Here is a 14,434-nt window from a genome sequence, read left to right on the forward strand (position 1 = left end):
TGGCTTGTATAAAATAAAATAATGCTAAATCACAGTAAGACTCAGTTTTTACAGTTTCTAACACACAATTCAACAAAACCTGACATTTTAATTTCACAGAATTGTCATATGATAAGTGAAACTGAACAGTTCAAATTTCTACATGTTCAGATAGATAGTAAACTGTCGTGGAAAGCCCACATTCAGGATCTTGTTCAAAGACTTAATGCTGGCATTTTTACTATTTGAACAGTGTCTGAAGTAAGTCATTGTTCGCCATGAAAATTAGTCTACTTTGCTTATTTCCATTTGCTTATGTTGTATGGTATTATATTTTGGGGTAACTCTTCCATTCTAAAAGTATATTTTTGGCTCAGAAACGGGCAGTTTGTGCAATAAATTGCATAAGTTCATGAACTTCTTGTCAACCCTTGTATTTTGACAATGTCCTCTCAATATATATATTCTTTATTGTTGTTTCTTGTTAACAATACCAGCTTATTCCCAAGAATAAGAAGTTTCCACTCAGTTAATACTCGGCATTTGGATCGGACTTCCTAAACTCTTCTGCAGAAAGGTGTGCAGTATACTGCAGCATTCATTTTCAACCAGCTACCACAAGAACTCAAAAATCTTAGCAGTGTAAGGACCTACGGATTGCGCACAGCCGTGCAGTGCATTAACACACGCTCACCAGCTGGCCTATCTGGAATGCTGACGATTCGCTTGGTCAGTAGACGTGAGTCCAGCCGCACTACGACGGAGAGTACGCAACTGGCCGCCATCTGGAGCGGGCGGTATTAACTAGCGCGGCCTCGGCCATGAATATGTCTCTTTTCTTAGCTCACCATGGAGCCTTTCAATACGGCCGTAATTAGCTGGTGTTAGGATGTCAGACACAGTGATGATGGGTGCGCATAGCTTGCATGTTTTATAATCCGACTTTGTTAATAAATCTGTTTAAACTTACTTCTCGTGTTCGCGTATTGCCATACCTCAGCAACCCACCACTTACAAATCCTGACAAAACATTCGTGTAATCATCATCCGGGGCAACAACAGAGACTAACCCTCCTATAGCAGTAATCCATGTGCTTTTCCTCAGGGTTCACTCCTTCTATTCTATTGAAGAGTTCCTTGAAAAATTAAGCTGATTTTTATGTTGTATTGTTGACTGCACTTACTTAACCTTATGGCTTGACTTTTTCTGGGTTCATAAATATTTTATTTTTATCTTGTGTTGTAATTTTATGTACTGACACATTCCATGATCTTGGAGATTTGCTCCTCAATTTGGTCCTACAAATCTTGATGTGTAAATAAATGAAATAAATAAATATAGAGGGTACACTGAGTTGCAGACAGGCATAACAAAAAGACTGCTATACATTTGAGCTTTTGGACACGAGGCCATCTTCTAAAGCAGAAAACACACACACATTCAACTGCAGTATGCAGTCTGGCCTCAGTGCTTGAGCTTGTGTGAATGTGTATGTGTTTTCTATTTTAGAAGAAGGCTTTGTGGACAGTCTTTGTTCCATCTTGGATTTTCCAGTGTTTCCATAACACTGTTTGTAAAGTTATTAATAATTATTAGTTCTGTGGAAAAAATATGCAGTTCTTAATGAAACTGAATAAAATTTTTGTTTTGAATCTAAAATAAAAAATGCTACAGCAACTTAACAATACTTGCATAACAGAAACAGAAAAAAGCTGCACATATTTGTGGATGTTATCATCATATACTCACAGGAGGACCAGGAAGACCTGGAGGACCCATCAGGCCAGGTGGGCCAATGTCACCATACTCGCCTTTTTCACCTTTAGGTCCAAACTGCCCCTGTAATGTACAATTTGCTGATAAGGAAAATATTCATGTTCTTTCTAATTATTTAACAATAATACAGTGTATTTTTTTATCCTGTGTACATGCTCCTGTTTACATATCAAAAGTAGCAGTGTGCCAGCCAGCTCTATGTTGGTTCTAGTCTGCAGTACTATAATGGGGTAACAGCAAGGCTGCAGATGGGTCCTCAGTCAGGAAGTAAGAACTGTATGTTCCTTGGAATAGATAAAACATGATAACTATTTATTATATGTACTATTATTAGGATCAACTGAAGTGAATATAACATAATATATCATAGCTTAAAAATTTCCATACGAGCATGTAAATTTTAATCTAAAATAACATATCTTTCTCAAATAAATAATATTTCAACCATTTCTGCCCAATTCATTACTGACCTTAGTACTGTTACAGTTACAATAATTCCTGTGTAAGCAGCAGTTACAGCTACAATTTACAAATAAATACTGTCTCTTCCTGAAATTCATCATTATGGTACAACGAGGAGTTTTATTACCTCCTGCACTTTTAAATTGTACATACACTTGTCAGGAGAATTGTTCAATTCAATACGCTCTGCTAATTTAAAATATTACATACATGTAATGTTTCAAATGTGATATTAGATAACTTTTGAGGTTTTCAAAGACTTGAATGATGAAATTCTATTTAGGAGGAAATTTTCTTGTAATTCAGCAATGATTGGTACATTCAGAATAGATAAAGATTGTTCTCCACCTCCCAAACGGCTTCATAAAAATCTCTGCATCATAAGATTCACCTAATATCCCATTTTTACAGGTGTCAAACATTTCATGTCAGAAAGTCCCACCCCTAGAGCACTGGAATTTGTGAGTGCCACATCTGTACTGGGAAGTAGAGTCATCCAAATATGATGATAATCTTACTCAGCCAATATTCTTCACAGCTGTGTATTTTCTAGTTAAATGGGATCCTTATCTAATCAAAGGTACAGCCACATACATATGACATACACAATATATCAGTTATGTTGTAATGACTGTATGACATTTGTTGTGGGTATAACAATACCGTAAATATTTGAAGAAACAAACACACACACACACACACACACACACACACACATTTATTTAATTAGACTGGATCAGTACAGGGCACTATGTGTCAAACTTCACCAGTCCAGCAGAAAATACCAAATAGATAACACTATATTTTACCTGACAGTAGTAATATAATTCACTTTTGTGCCCTGGCAGAATTTTCATTGAGGTGGGCAGGTAGCATGAGACTGGTCCAATCTATACAAGTAAGTGATACAAATAGCAGCCTTGTCCGCATACATATATAATGTCATTCATCAATTCAATGCAGGCTGCAGGACACCAAACGTACAAAACAGTTGTTTAATTTTATTTTTAAAATTTTCACTATGGTCTTATAAACCTATAATATTGTATCATTTTCTACTGTTTTTGTTGTTGTGAGACATGAGGTTGTGTTCTATGTAGTATTTGCAATAATTATGAGTTCTACATATTTAAGTGCTGTATAATATATGAAATCTATTTGGAGGATACTGTTAATTATTCTTTTACACAGCTATGTGGCAAGTACAATTCTGTATATTTTCAAAATTAGTTACACAATATGTGGATGGTTAAGCCACACTTCATCAGTTAGAATTGAAGGGCTATTACCACAGAACAGTTGATATTTTCAAATGAACCCCAAGCATAAAAAGAAAGCACTAAAGCTCAAATTGTTATAGGTGTGGGAAGCTGGCTAAAGCCAGAAATAAGTTCTGCTGAAATTTTTACAAAGGGTCTAACTGTGTTCAGAAAGGATAGATTAAATACAACTAGTAGTGGAGTGTCTACAGCTGTGAGAAGCAGTGTATCTTGTAGTGAAATTGAAGCAGACAGTTCCTGTGGATAAGTATGGTTAGAGCTTATACTTGACAACCAAAACAATTTAATAATTGGTTCAATATTGTGAACTGTCACAAATAAAGCTTACAGGCAGTAAGGTCTTCGCCAAAATTAGATGACAAACACACACATACAGACTCATGCAAATGCAACTCACACACACATGACTGCAGTGTCAGGCAACTGAGGCCACACTGCGAGTAGCAGCACCAGTGCATGATGGGAGTGGCAACTGGGTGAGAGTAAGGAGGAGGCTGGGGCAGGGAGGAGGAGGGATAGTAGGGTACAGGTGGTGGACAGTAACATGGTGTTGGGGAGTGCGCAGGGACAAGGTGGAAAGAGGGTAGGGCAGCTATATGTAGTTGGGAGGTTAGTGGAGGGCAGCAGAGAGGTGGAAAAGCAGAGAAGTAAAAAGACTGGGAGCAAAGAAGGAATGAGGGCTGGAATGGGAGCAGAGAAGGGGCTGGATGGGAGAGGACAATGACTAATGAAGATTGAGGCCAGGAGCATTACAGGAACGAACAATACATTGCAGGGAAAGTTCCAACCTCTGCAATTCAGAAAAGCTGGTGTTGGTGGGAAGAATCCATATGGCACTGGCTGTGAAGCAGTCACTAAAATGAAGGATGTCATGTTTGGTAGCATGTTCAGTAACATGGTGGTCCACTTGTTTCTTGGTCACAGTTTCTTAGTGGCCATTCATGCAGACAGACAGCTTGTTGGTTGTCATGCCCACTGAGAATGCAGCACAGTGGTTGCAGCTTAGCTTGTAGATCACATGACTGGTTTCACAGGTCACCATGCCTTTGATGGGATAGGTGATGTTCATGACCAGAATGGATTAAGTAGTGGTGGGAGGAAGTGTTGGATATGTCTTGCATCTAGGTCTATTACAGGGGTATGAGGCTTGAGGTAAGGGGTTGGGAGCAGGGGTCATGTAGATATGGACGAGTATATTGTGTAGGTTTGGTGGGTGGTAGAATACCGCTGTTGGAGGGATGGGAAGGATAATGGGCAGGACATATCTCATTTCAGGTCACAACGAGAGATAACCAAAATCATGGCAGAGAATGTAATTCAGTTGCTCTAGTCCACGGTGGTACTGGGCTACAAGGGGAATGCTCCTCTGAGGACGGACGGTGGGACTTTGGGAGGTGATGGGAGACTGGAAAGATAAGGCACGGGAGATTTGTTTTTGTACAAGGTTGGGAGGATAATTACAGCTTGTAAAGGCTTCAGTGAGACCCTTGGGATATTTTGAGAGGGACTGCTCGTCACTGTAGATGTGACGGCCACGGGTGGCTAGGCTGTATGGAAGGGACTTCCTGATATGGAATGTGTGGCAGCTGTCAAAGTGAAGGTATTACTGGTGGTCAATAGGTCTGATATGGACGGAGGTACTGATGTAGCGATCTTTGATGTGGAGGTCAACATCTAGGAAGGTGGTTTGTTGGGTTGAGTAGGACCAGGTGATACAAATTGGGGAGAAGTTGTTGAGGTTCTGTAGAAATGTGAGTAGAGTGTCCTCGCCCTCAATCCAAATTGCAAACATGTCATCAATGATTCTGAACCAGGTGAGGGGCTTAGGATTCTGGGTGTTTAGGAGGCATTCCTCTAGATGAACCATGAATAGGTTGGCATAGGATAGTGCTATGCATGTGCCCATAGCCATACCCAGATTTGTTTGTAGGTAATGCCTTCAAAGGAGAAGTAATTGTGGGTGAGGATCTAGTTGGTCATGGCGATTTTGTTGGTTTGGGATCCATTGGCTGTTGGGAAAGGTAGTGTTCAATAGTGGTAAGGCCATGGGCATTAGGGATGCCTGTGCAAAGGGAGGTGGCATCAATAGTGATGAGCATGGCACTGTGTGGTAAAGGCACAAGGACTGCGGAGAGTCGGTGGAGGAAATGGTTAGTATCTTCTTTATAGGAGGGTAGGATCTGGGGAATAAGTTGAAGGTGTTGGTCTATGAGAGTAGAAATTCTCTCAGTGGGGGCACAGTAACGAGCAAAATGGGGCATCCTGGGTGGTTGGGTTTATGGATTTTAGGAAGTGTGTACAAGGTAGGAGTCCGGGGAGTGGTAGATGTGAACAGAGAGATGAACTTTGGGGAGAGGTTCTGAGCTGGGCCTATGGATTTGAAGAGTGACTGGAGATCTTGCTGGATTTTTGGAATGGTATCACTGTGGCAAGGTTTGAAGGTGGATGCATCTGACAGCTGGTGGAGTCCTTCTGCCAGATAATTCTTGTGGTTCAAAACAACAATGGTGAAGCCTTTATCTTGCAGATAGGATTATAAAGTTGGGATCAGTTTTTAGAGGGTGGACTGTGGATATAAGATTAGTTTGCATGTTCAGGGATTTGGGGATTGATCGTGAGATAAGGTTCGAGATTAAGGAAGGTTAACAGCAGGTAATTAGGGGCCAGTGGGGGTGGATCACAGTTGGATGGAGGAGTGAAATGAGTTAGGCAGGATTCAACATTGGTCTTTGGTTGAGTCTGATTGATATGGTTGGTGGCGAAAAGCACTTCCTCTGTAGGAATCAGGAGAAGGAGATTATCTTTAACAAATCCTGCATGAGTGAATTTGGGAGTGGGGCAAAAGGTGAGGCCTTTGGACAGGACTGACATTTCTGTGAAGCTAAGGTTTTCCTTCCAGAAGCACTGCATGATACCAAAACTTAACAACCACCCTACCCCTGTATGATCTGTCACAGACTGCAAGAAAACCGCTACCGCTCTTACTACCCGACTAGACTATCGCACAGGTTTGTTTTCCCCTGATGCTTGGCTTGGTACTTTTCTCCCTCTGTCCTTGAAACTGTTACCCTTCTTTCATTTTTTGTCCACTATCTATCTCCTCACTGTGACTATGTTAGTGGGTAATCCTACCCAGAAGTATGGATAACATCACCGCTCCACAGCCCGTGAAGTCCTCAATTGATAACTAACAAATACAGAGGTAACAGCAGATCCTTTTGAGAATAAAAGAATTTAAGCTTGTCTGTCCTCCTCTGGACCTTGCTGTGTGGTATGGGAGCCATATGAGATAGGACAGGTGGAGGACATTGAAAAAGTGTAAAGGAGTGAAGCTCATTTAGTACTATCACAAAATAGAGGAGGGAACACCACTGATGTGCATAAATTGGGGTGGCAGTCATTGAAACAAAGATATTTTTCAAGGTGGCAGGTTCTTCTTGTGAAATTTTAATCACCATCTTTCTCCTCCAAATGCATAAAAATTTTAGCATCCACCTATATAGTGAGAATGATCATCATAATAAGATAAGATTACACAGAAAGATTTAAGTTTCTGTTTTTCATGCACACTGTTCAAGAGGGGAATTGTAGGAAAATAGTTTGAAATTGGTTCAGTTAACCCTCTGCTAGGTACCCGATTGTGAATTGCAGAGTAATTGTGTAAATGTAAAACAAGTTTCTTAAATGTCCAAACAATTTTCCCAGTTTTGAAAATGGAAGTTGGTTTTAGTTGTCAATAGCTTCTATTTCAAAATGTTTTTAATTTGTAACTGGTTTCTGATAATACTATTTCTGAACTTAATTTCACTTACTATTCTTTGCTTTGCAGAAGAGTAATAATGTAACTCATAGACTATTAAATACAATACTGACATGATTTTCTTTATTGAAACACTTTTAAATTTGAAGAGAGTAGGTATATGACCGTTTAGTATCTTGGAATAGTTTTTCATATTTGGAAAAACTGACTTTTCTTATTATGTTGAAGAGACTATCATACTAACCATTACAGGAAAGGGTTGCAACCTGGAGAACATGGTCCACAATGAAACAAACCAAGCTGCCAGCTTTCCTCTGGACTATTCATAGTACCTTTTGAAGACTTACAGTGGAGGTTAAAACAGCCAGCTTATCTCATCGTGATTTGATAAAGTTTGCATCTACAGCACCATTCCAAAATATGATCATGGGACTCTGGGTTTTGAAGTGAATAGAGCCCCTGAACCTGAGACAAGTTATGACTTCCAAGACTTGGGCCATATGGTTAACAGTTCAAAGTTTCCTTAAATCATGGAAAGATTTACTTCAGACCAAAGACAACAACTAATGTAGCTGGCTGTGTGTGGAGTTCTCACAATGTGCTCTTTTCAGTTCTAAGCAAATGTCCATCCAGACTGGATAAATGCTGATATAGATGACTTTAAAATACTCCTACCAAATCTTTATAAATGTTTCCAAGACAAGAGAATATCAAAATATATGTGATTAACTACAAAAGAGTTCACAAAAAACTGCAAAATATTGAGGCACTACTGAAAACTTGCAGACCTATAATTACATTCATGACTGAAGTTGGCTAAAACCATGAATAATAATTCTAATATTATTAGATTCCATCCTGGATTTTCCATTATTTGAATAACAATTCTGAGATAGGATAAGAACCTTATTACTAACTGAAATGATACTAATTTGAACATTAGAGGTGGTGTATTTATTACAGTTATATTTAATGAATTAGGACATATTGATACTCACTACATAGAGGAGGCACTGAGATTCAGACAGGCACATTTAACAGAAAAGTCTATGTATTATCGAGCTATTACACAAGCTCCTTCAGTAGATGTAGAGGCTACAATGGTAGAGACTAGTCTAGAATCTGATCCCCTGACTTTAATGAAGAACCTAATACACAGGTCATGGGAATGGCGATATTTGTAATTACTCTTAACTCCCTGACATTCTTAATTTCAAAGCTGTATCATATTGCAAATATAATTAGATTTAAAGAACATGCTGTTTGATGCTGTAATATTATTATTTTATACAAAATTATGAATTGTGGTGGGTTCTAGAAGTCTGGTGACTGAATATGACAATGGATAGCAGCTGCATCAGTAAAGGTGACTAATGAAAATGGGTAGTTGAGTTTTATTAAAGGAATACTGGTAAATTTGAACTGCAGAAGAATATTCTTTGAGAAAGAACAGAAAAAAATAAAAGAAGCAAAGTCAGGATTGTGCCAGTTTAAATTACCTTATCCTGAGTCTAAAAACTCTAGCTAAGAATTTAGATTTAACAATATGCATCCAATAATTTAACCATAAAATATAAAATGAAAATTTTATTTTAAATACAAGAATCTTACAGGTAAACCAGGAGGACCCTGAGGCCCAACTTCTCCATCTCGGCCATCTTCACCTGGAGGTCCTCTTGGTCCAGGGTCACCACGGCTGCCTGAAAAGTAGGGATTTAAACATATTTCTCATTCATGTGCACAATGAATTCTGTGCACTCAGGTCTAATATCTTAAATCTAATCTTCAGAGATTAAAGAAGGTTGCCAATAAACAGCTGATTTATTAAAAAGCTATGGAAGTGAATGTTTCAACATTATATATATATCACTTAAATGACACACTTTTTTTTATTTTGTGTACCTTTTGTCTGCATCTTAAATTTGTCAATAAGACCATAAAATAGAAGACTAGGTAGAAGAAATAATATTACACACAAATTTAGCTCACTGACTTCCTATCAAACATTGTTTAAAAATATTCCTACACAATTGGCCAAAAAACTTTGACACAAAACAAATTCTGATTTCAGTTACAAAATTTGATGTTAATTGAATCAACAGCTCTATCAACCAAATACTAGAAAAATCATTCATTCTATTTTGCATTTTAAACAAACTTGTCTTAAGACTCATTCATCTTTTTGACATATATTGTATTAACTGTAGCAACTTTTAAACTTATTTCCCTTTCTTGCACTATATAATAATATTAAACTGCTCTAGGAAAAGCTGTGACTGCTGCCAAATTTGATCAGGCACTTCACATGTGTTAAGTCAATTCTGTTCCACCTATAATCTACAGAGATATAAATGCCTTCAGTAAGTCCAACACAATGTGTTGAAACTTTTGACATTAAAGCTGGACACTATCACATAGTACACTTTAATTCCATCAAAAACTGGGTAACAAAACAATTAATATATCTGAAGTAATTACTGTTCTAAATATTCATAGTGTGTATCACTATTGATAATAAGTTCTGTGTCAAAAAGACACATGTCTAAATTTTACATAAACAAACTTTAAGTAACTAGACACACTGAATAGTTCATAGTGTACTGACTGAAGACTGAGAAAATTGAGGCAGAATAACTACAGAACAGACACAAACTAATTGGAAAACCGAGCGAGGTGGCGCAGTGGTTAGACACTGGACTCGCATACGGAAGGACGACGGTTCAATCCCGCGTCCGGCCATCCTGATTTAGGTTTTCCGTGATTTCCCTAAATCACTCCAGGCAAATGCCGGGATGGTTCCTCTGAAAGGGCACGGCCGACTTCCTTCCCCATCCTTCCCTAATCCGATGAGACCGATGACCAAGCTGTCTGGTCTTCCCCAAACCAACCAACCAACTAATTGGAAACACACTACAAAATCATTACAATCATAACAATTTTAAATGTAATATAACTGGTAAAGTCTTCGTATTTTTCAGAGAAGATCATGAATCATATCTACTACTAGCTTAGCCCCCACTGCTTTGCTTGTTTAGACTGCTTGGTCTGCAAAGACTTTTTTGTTTTCTTTAATTGAATTTTTATGTTGTTCACGAACTGCAACACCTTCCAAACTTTTGACGTTAACTAGTGTCATACAAGCATGGACTTTTCCAAACTTACTTTGCCCAAAAAGTGATTCTGGTAGCTGGGATTGGAGGTCTTCATTAATCCTGCCTTCCATAAAAACTTCCGTCCCCTAACATGTATTTTTTTAGAAATCCAATGCCAGTTTTCATAACTTTGGCTTTGAATGTGTTTCAATATGATGAATTATTTCATAAAAATTTTCATCGCCTATTTAATGCCCTTATGGTGTAATAAGCAAAATCACTGAAATAACAATTTCAATATATGTTGCTTTAAAAATGCTTTAGTAGCACTATAACAAAGATCTATTTTCAAAATAAAGTTTCACCCACTATTTTATGGCCTCAGTGACTGAATCTTCAAAAACACTGAACCACATAGTTTTTATTTCTGACCAAGAAACCACATACCAGTCTTCATAGTTCTAGCTTCAAAATTGTCTTAATAGCAGGATATTTTTGAAAAACCCTTCAGCCCCTTATAGGTGGAGTATCAAAGGATCCGTTTTTAAACACTGCCTTCAATATAAAATCGCCAAATTTCAAGTTTCTATCCGTAACAGTTTGGGCTGGGTGATGATGAGTCAGTGAATCAGTCGAGCCCTATTTCACCCCCTTAGAGGATGAATTTCCAAAAACACTGAAACCCATTTTTTTTTTTTTTAACTGAGAAGTCAAATTCGGATTTTCACAGATTTAGCTTTAAAAATGCTTCGGTAATTAACAATTTTCATAAAATGTTTCATCCCCTATTTCCCCTTGCGGGTTCAGTTTCCAAAATCACCGAAATGTGCATTTTTCAAATTTGTAATTGAGAAGTCAAATACCAATTTTCATAGATTTAGCTTTAAAAATGCTTTCATAATCAAATATTTTCATAAAACATTTCAGCCCCCATTTCAACCTTTGCAGACTGAATTTCCAAAAACAATTTTCTTATTTGTAACCAAGAAGTCAAATATCAATTTTCATGGACATGGCTTTAACAATGCTGTAGTAGTTCTTTCATAATGATTTGTTTTTGAAAAAACTTTCATCTATTATTTCACCCCCTATGGGTTAAATTTCCAGAAATGCTGAAACAGGTACTTCTTTACTTCTGACTAAGAAACCAGATACCAATTTTCACAGCTGTAGTTTCAAAATTGCCTTAATAGTGATATATTGTCAAAAAACCTTTCATCCCCTATTTCACTTCCTTAGGTGCGGAATTTTGAAAAATCCCTCCTTAAACATCATTTACAACATAACATCGACACCCTCTCCAGATCTGAAGTGTCTATCATTAGCAGTTAGGGCTACACGATGATGAGTCAGTCAATCAGTCAGGGTATTTCCTTTTATACATCTACTACAATGATTTCTTAATAGCTTTTCTGCATGCAAAACTGAGAAAGAGAAGGCAATGATCCATTACTGAGAATGAAATCGAGACATCATAACTGAAGACATAACCTCTCATAATATATCATTCCTAGCCTCACCATGTGGTCATTCTCTAGGCTCTTGGGAGAGCCCATTCTGGCATATGCTGGAGAAGAGTTTGGTCTAACGTGAAGATGACAGGTTTGCCGTTCTGTAATCCATCTAAGTGGTTTATGGTTGAAGATGACCATGATGTATTAAGTGCACAGAAGACAGGTGTTCACCAACACCCACTAAAAATAAATGTGCAAGAAATCTTGGCAGGAATCAGCACTATACAAAGGAGTGCTGTAGGATGAAATATGGAAAGGCCAATGAAAATGTCAGCAGTCCTCCCCTGAGGCTGATTGGATGTAAGGCCTGAATAATAACACAACTGCAAAGAGCTTCTGGGTACTCATAAAATAGAGAAGCTGGCTAGCAGGTGTAGGAGGCAAGTCATGTGTTTTTGGGGCTAGAAGTAATGTATTAAAGTGTTTAACATTGTAGAAGTTGGGAGTTAGTGATCAACAGTGAAGTTAAAACATAGAAAGTGGCCACAGAAGTGCATCATATACAGTAGGTTGAGTGCTGAGTGTTGCATTGTTGAGTTTATGCACAGTGCCACAGTTACCTCTCAACTTACTGATGTGATGCACTCCTGTGGCCGGACTCACATTCGGAGACCAACGGTTCAAAACCCATTACCCCAATTCATGTTGCATGCTGGTACATTCTGTTTCTGTGCACTATCTACGATTATTTTTCTGTGAAGAGTTGTATAAAAAAAGCCTTAACACATTTTCTATTTCTTTCTGCAAGGAAAGTGTACTGAAAGTTTCTACATACCTGTTATGTGCTCTATAAGAGCTTAATTGGTCTACTTGACTTTCCTCTGTACACATACTTTGAATTTGAAAAAAAAAAAACTTGTTTAGGACTGATATGTTTATCTTTTATTTTTAGGCGATTCTTAAGTGCTTGTCTCCTTCCTACATCTACTGGATTACTCCACAATGCACATTTGCGTGGCTTGCACAGGACTCATGAAATCACCTTTACTGCATTTCTCAACTGTTACAGGTGTGACCTGTGCAAGTCTCCAGACTTCTTTCATCATTCGAGCAGTTGTACACCATTGCTAAGAATTATATCACTATAATCTGAAAGGAACCTAACTGCCGTAGAGTCAACCAGGTTTTTTTTCTCTTTTAAGCACCATTTCACAGTACGTCTTTTCACATTACAGTCCTACAATTTTTGCATTATCACACAATTTTCTTTTACCCCAGTTTTAGATCCAAAGATGATCTGTGCACCAAATCAAAACCATTAATCAAAACAATAAAAAAACATAGGGATACATAGATATGTTTTGCTCTGTTAAGTAAGGATGACCAAGGAAATGATGAAAGAACTGGGAAGTAAGGTGCAAGTCTTTTAATATAGCTTTCATATATTTATAATTTCATGCAAGTAGCATCTGTTTTACTTGGCAAAGAAATCTTTGCTTGTTTGTTTGTGTGTGTGTGTGTGTGTGTGTGTGTGTGTGTGTGTGTGTGTGTGTGTGTGTGTCCTATCATGCTTGTGGGCAAATAGTGCCAAAGTCTACACAGGGTAGCAGAATCAAAATTGGATGATTATTATTTTAATTTTTTCATTGTATCCTTGTGTATCACAATTTGTTTGAAATTATTTGGTATGGCTAAAAAAGGAAATTATTCAGTTAAGGGAGATGAAAATTTAATTCTGATGGGTGGCTAGAATTAAGAAAAGGAAGAGCATGAAAAATAATAGGAGAAGACTGCGTGGGAGAAAGGAATGAAAGAAAAAGCCACATGGTCTAATTCTGCACAGAACCTAATTTAATCACCACTCACACTTTGTTTAACACTCATGCAAGAAGGTTGTACACATCGAAGAGACCTGGAAACACTAGAAGGTATCAGATTTATTACACAATGATACAGCACAGATTTGAAATCAGATTTGCAGGGGTAGATGTGGGGCTGGACTCAACTTATTAATTATTAAAACATAATAATTTGCAAAAAGGCAGGAAATTAAGGCGATGGGACCTGGATAAACTGAGTGGACTAGAAGTTGTTCCGAGTTTCAGAAGGAGCATTAGGCAACACCGGACTGAAACAGGAGGATGGAATACAACAGAAAACAAATGGGCAACTTTGAGTGATGAAACATGGAAGACAGCAGACGATCACATAAGTTAAATGACAAAGACTAGTAGAGATCCTGGATAACTCAGGAGATACTGAATTTAACTGATAAAATGAGAAAATATAAAAACACAGCAAGTGAAGCAGGTAAACAGGAATATGGATGCCTAAAAAATGAGATTAAATCAAACAATGGACAATCAAGGATGGAATAATGAGGATATTTTACACACACACACACACACACACACACACACACAAATATATTCATGCAAATGCAACTCACATACAGATGAACACTGTCGCTGGCTGTTGAGGTCACACTGGCACAAATAAGACTAACAGAAAGTGCAAAATGGCTAAGCAGGAATGGCTAGAGGACAAATGCAAGGCTGTATAAGCATGCAAAACTAGAGGAAAGATGCTCATTACAGGAAAATTAAAGACGCATTTGAAGAAAAGAGAAA

The 14,434-nt window shown here is 37.8% G+C and overlaps 1 protein-coding gene across 1 annotated transcript in view; it reads right to left on the minus strand.

Annotated features, from left to right (window-relative positions):
• The window catches only part of LOC126423533 (collagen alpha chain CG42342-like), a 649,892-nt gene that overhangs the window by 416,767 nt on the left and 218,691 nt on the right, over positions 1–14,434 (minus strand). Inside the window, exons 12-13 of the mRNA XM_050087251.1 lie at positions 8,870–8,958; positions 1,730–1,819 (exon numbers count right to left, since the gene is read on the minus strand). Coding sequence (XP_049943208.1) covers positions 1,730–1,819; positions 8,870–8,958 — 179 coding nt within the window. The remainder of the gene's footprint in view (positions 1–1,729; positions 1,820–8,869; positions 8,959–14,434) is intronic.

Source organism: Schistocerca serialis, chromosome 1 (assembly GCF_023864345.2).
Source record: "Schistocerca serialis cubense isolate TAMUIC-IGC-003099 chromosome 1, iqSchSeri2.2, whole genome shotgun sequence".
Lineage (NCBI taxonomy): Eukaryota > Metazoa > Arthropoda > Insecta > Orthoptera > Acrididae > Schistocerca > Schistocerca serialis.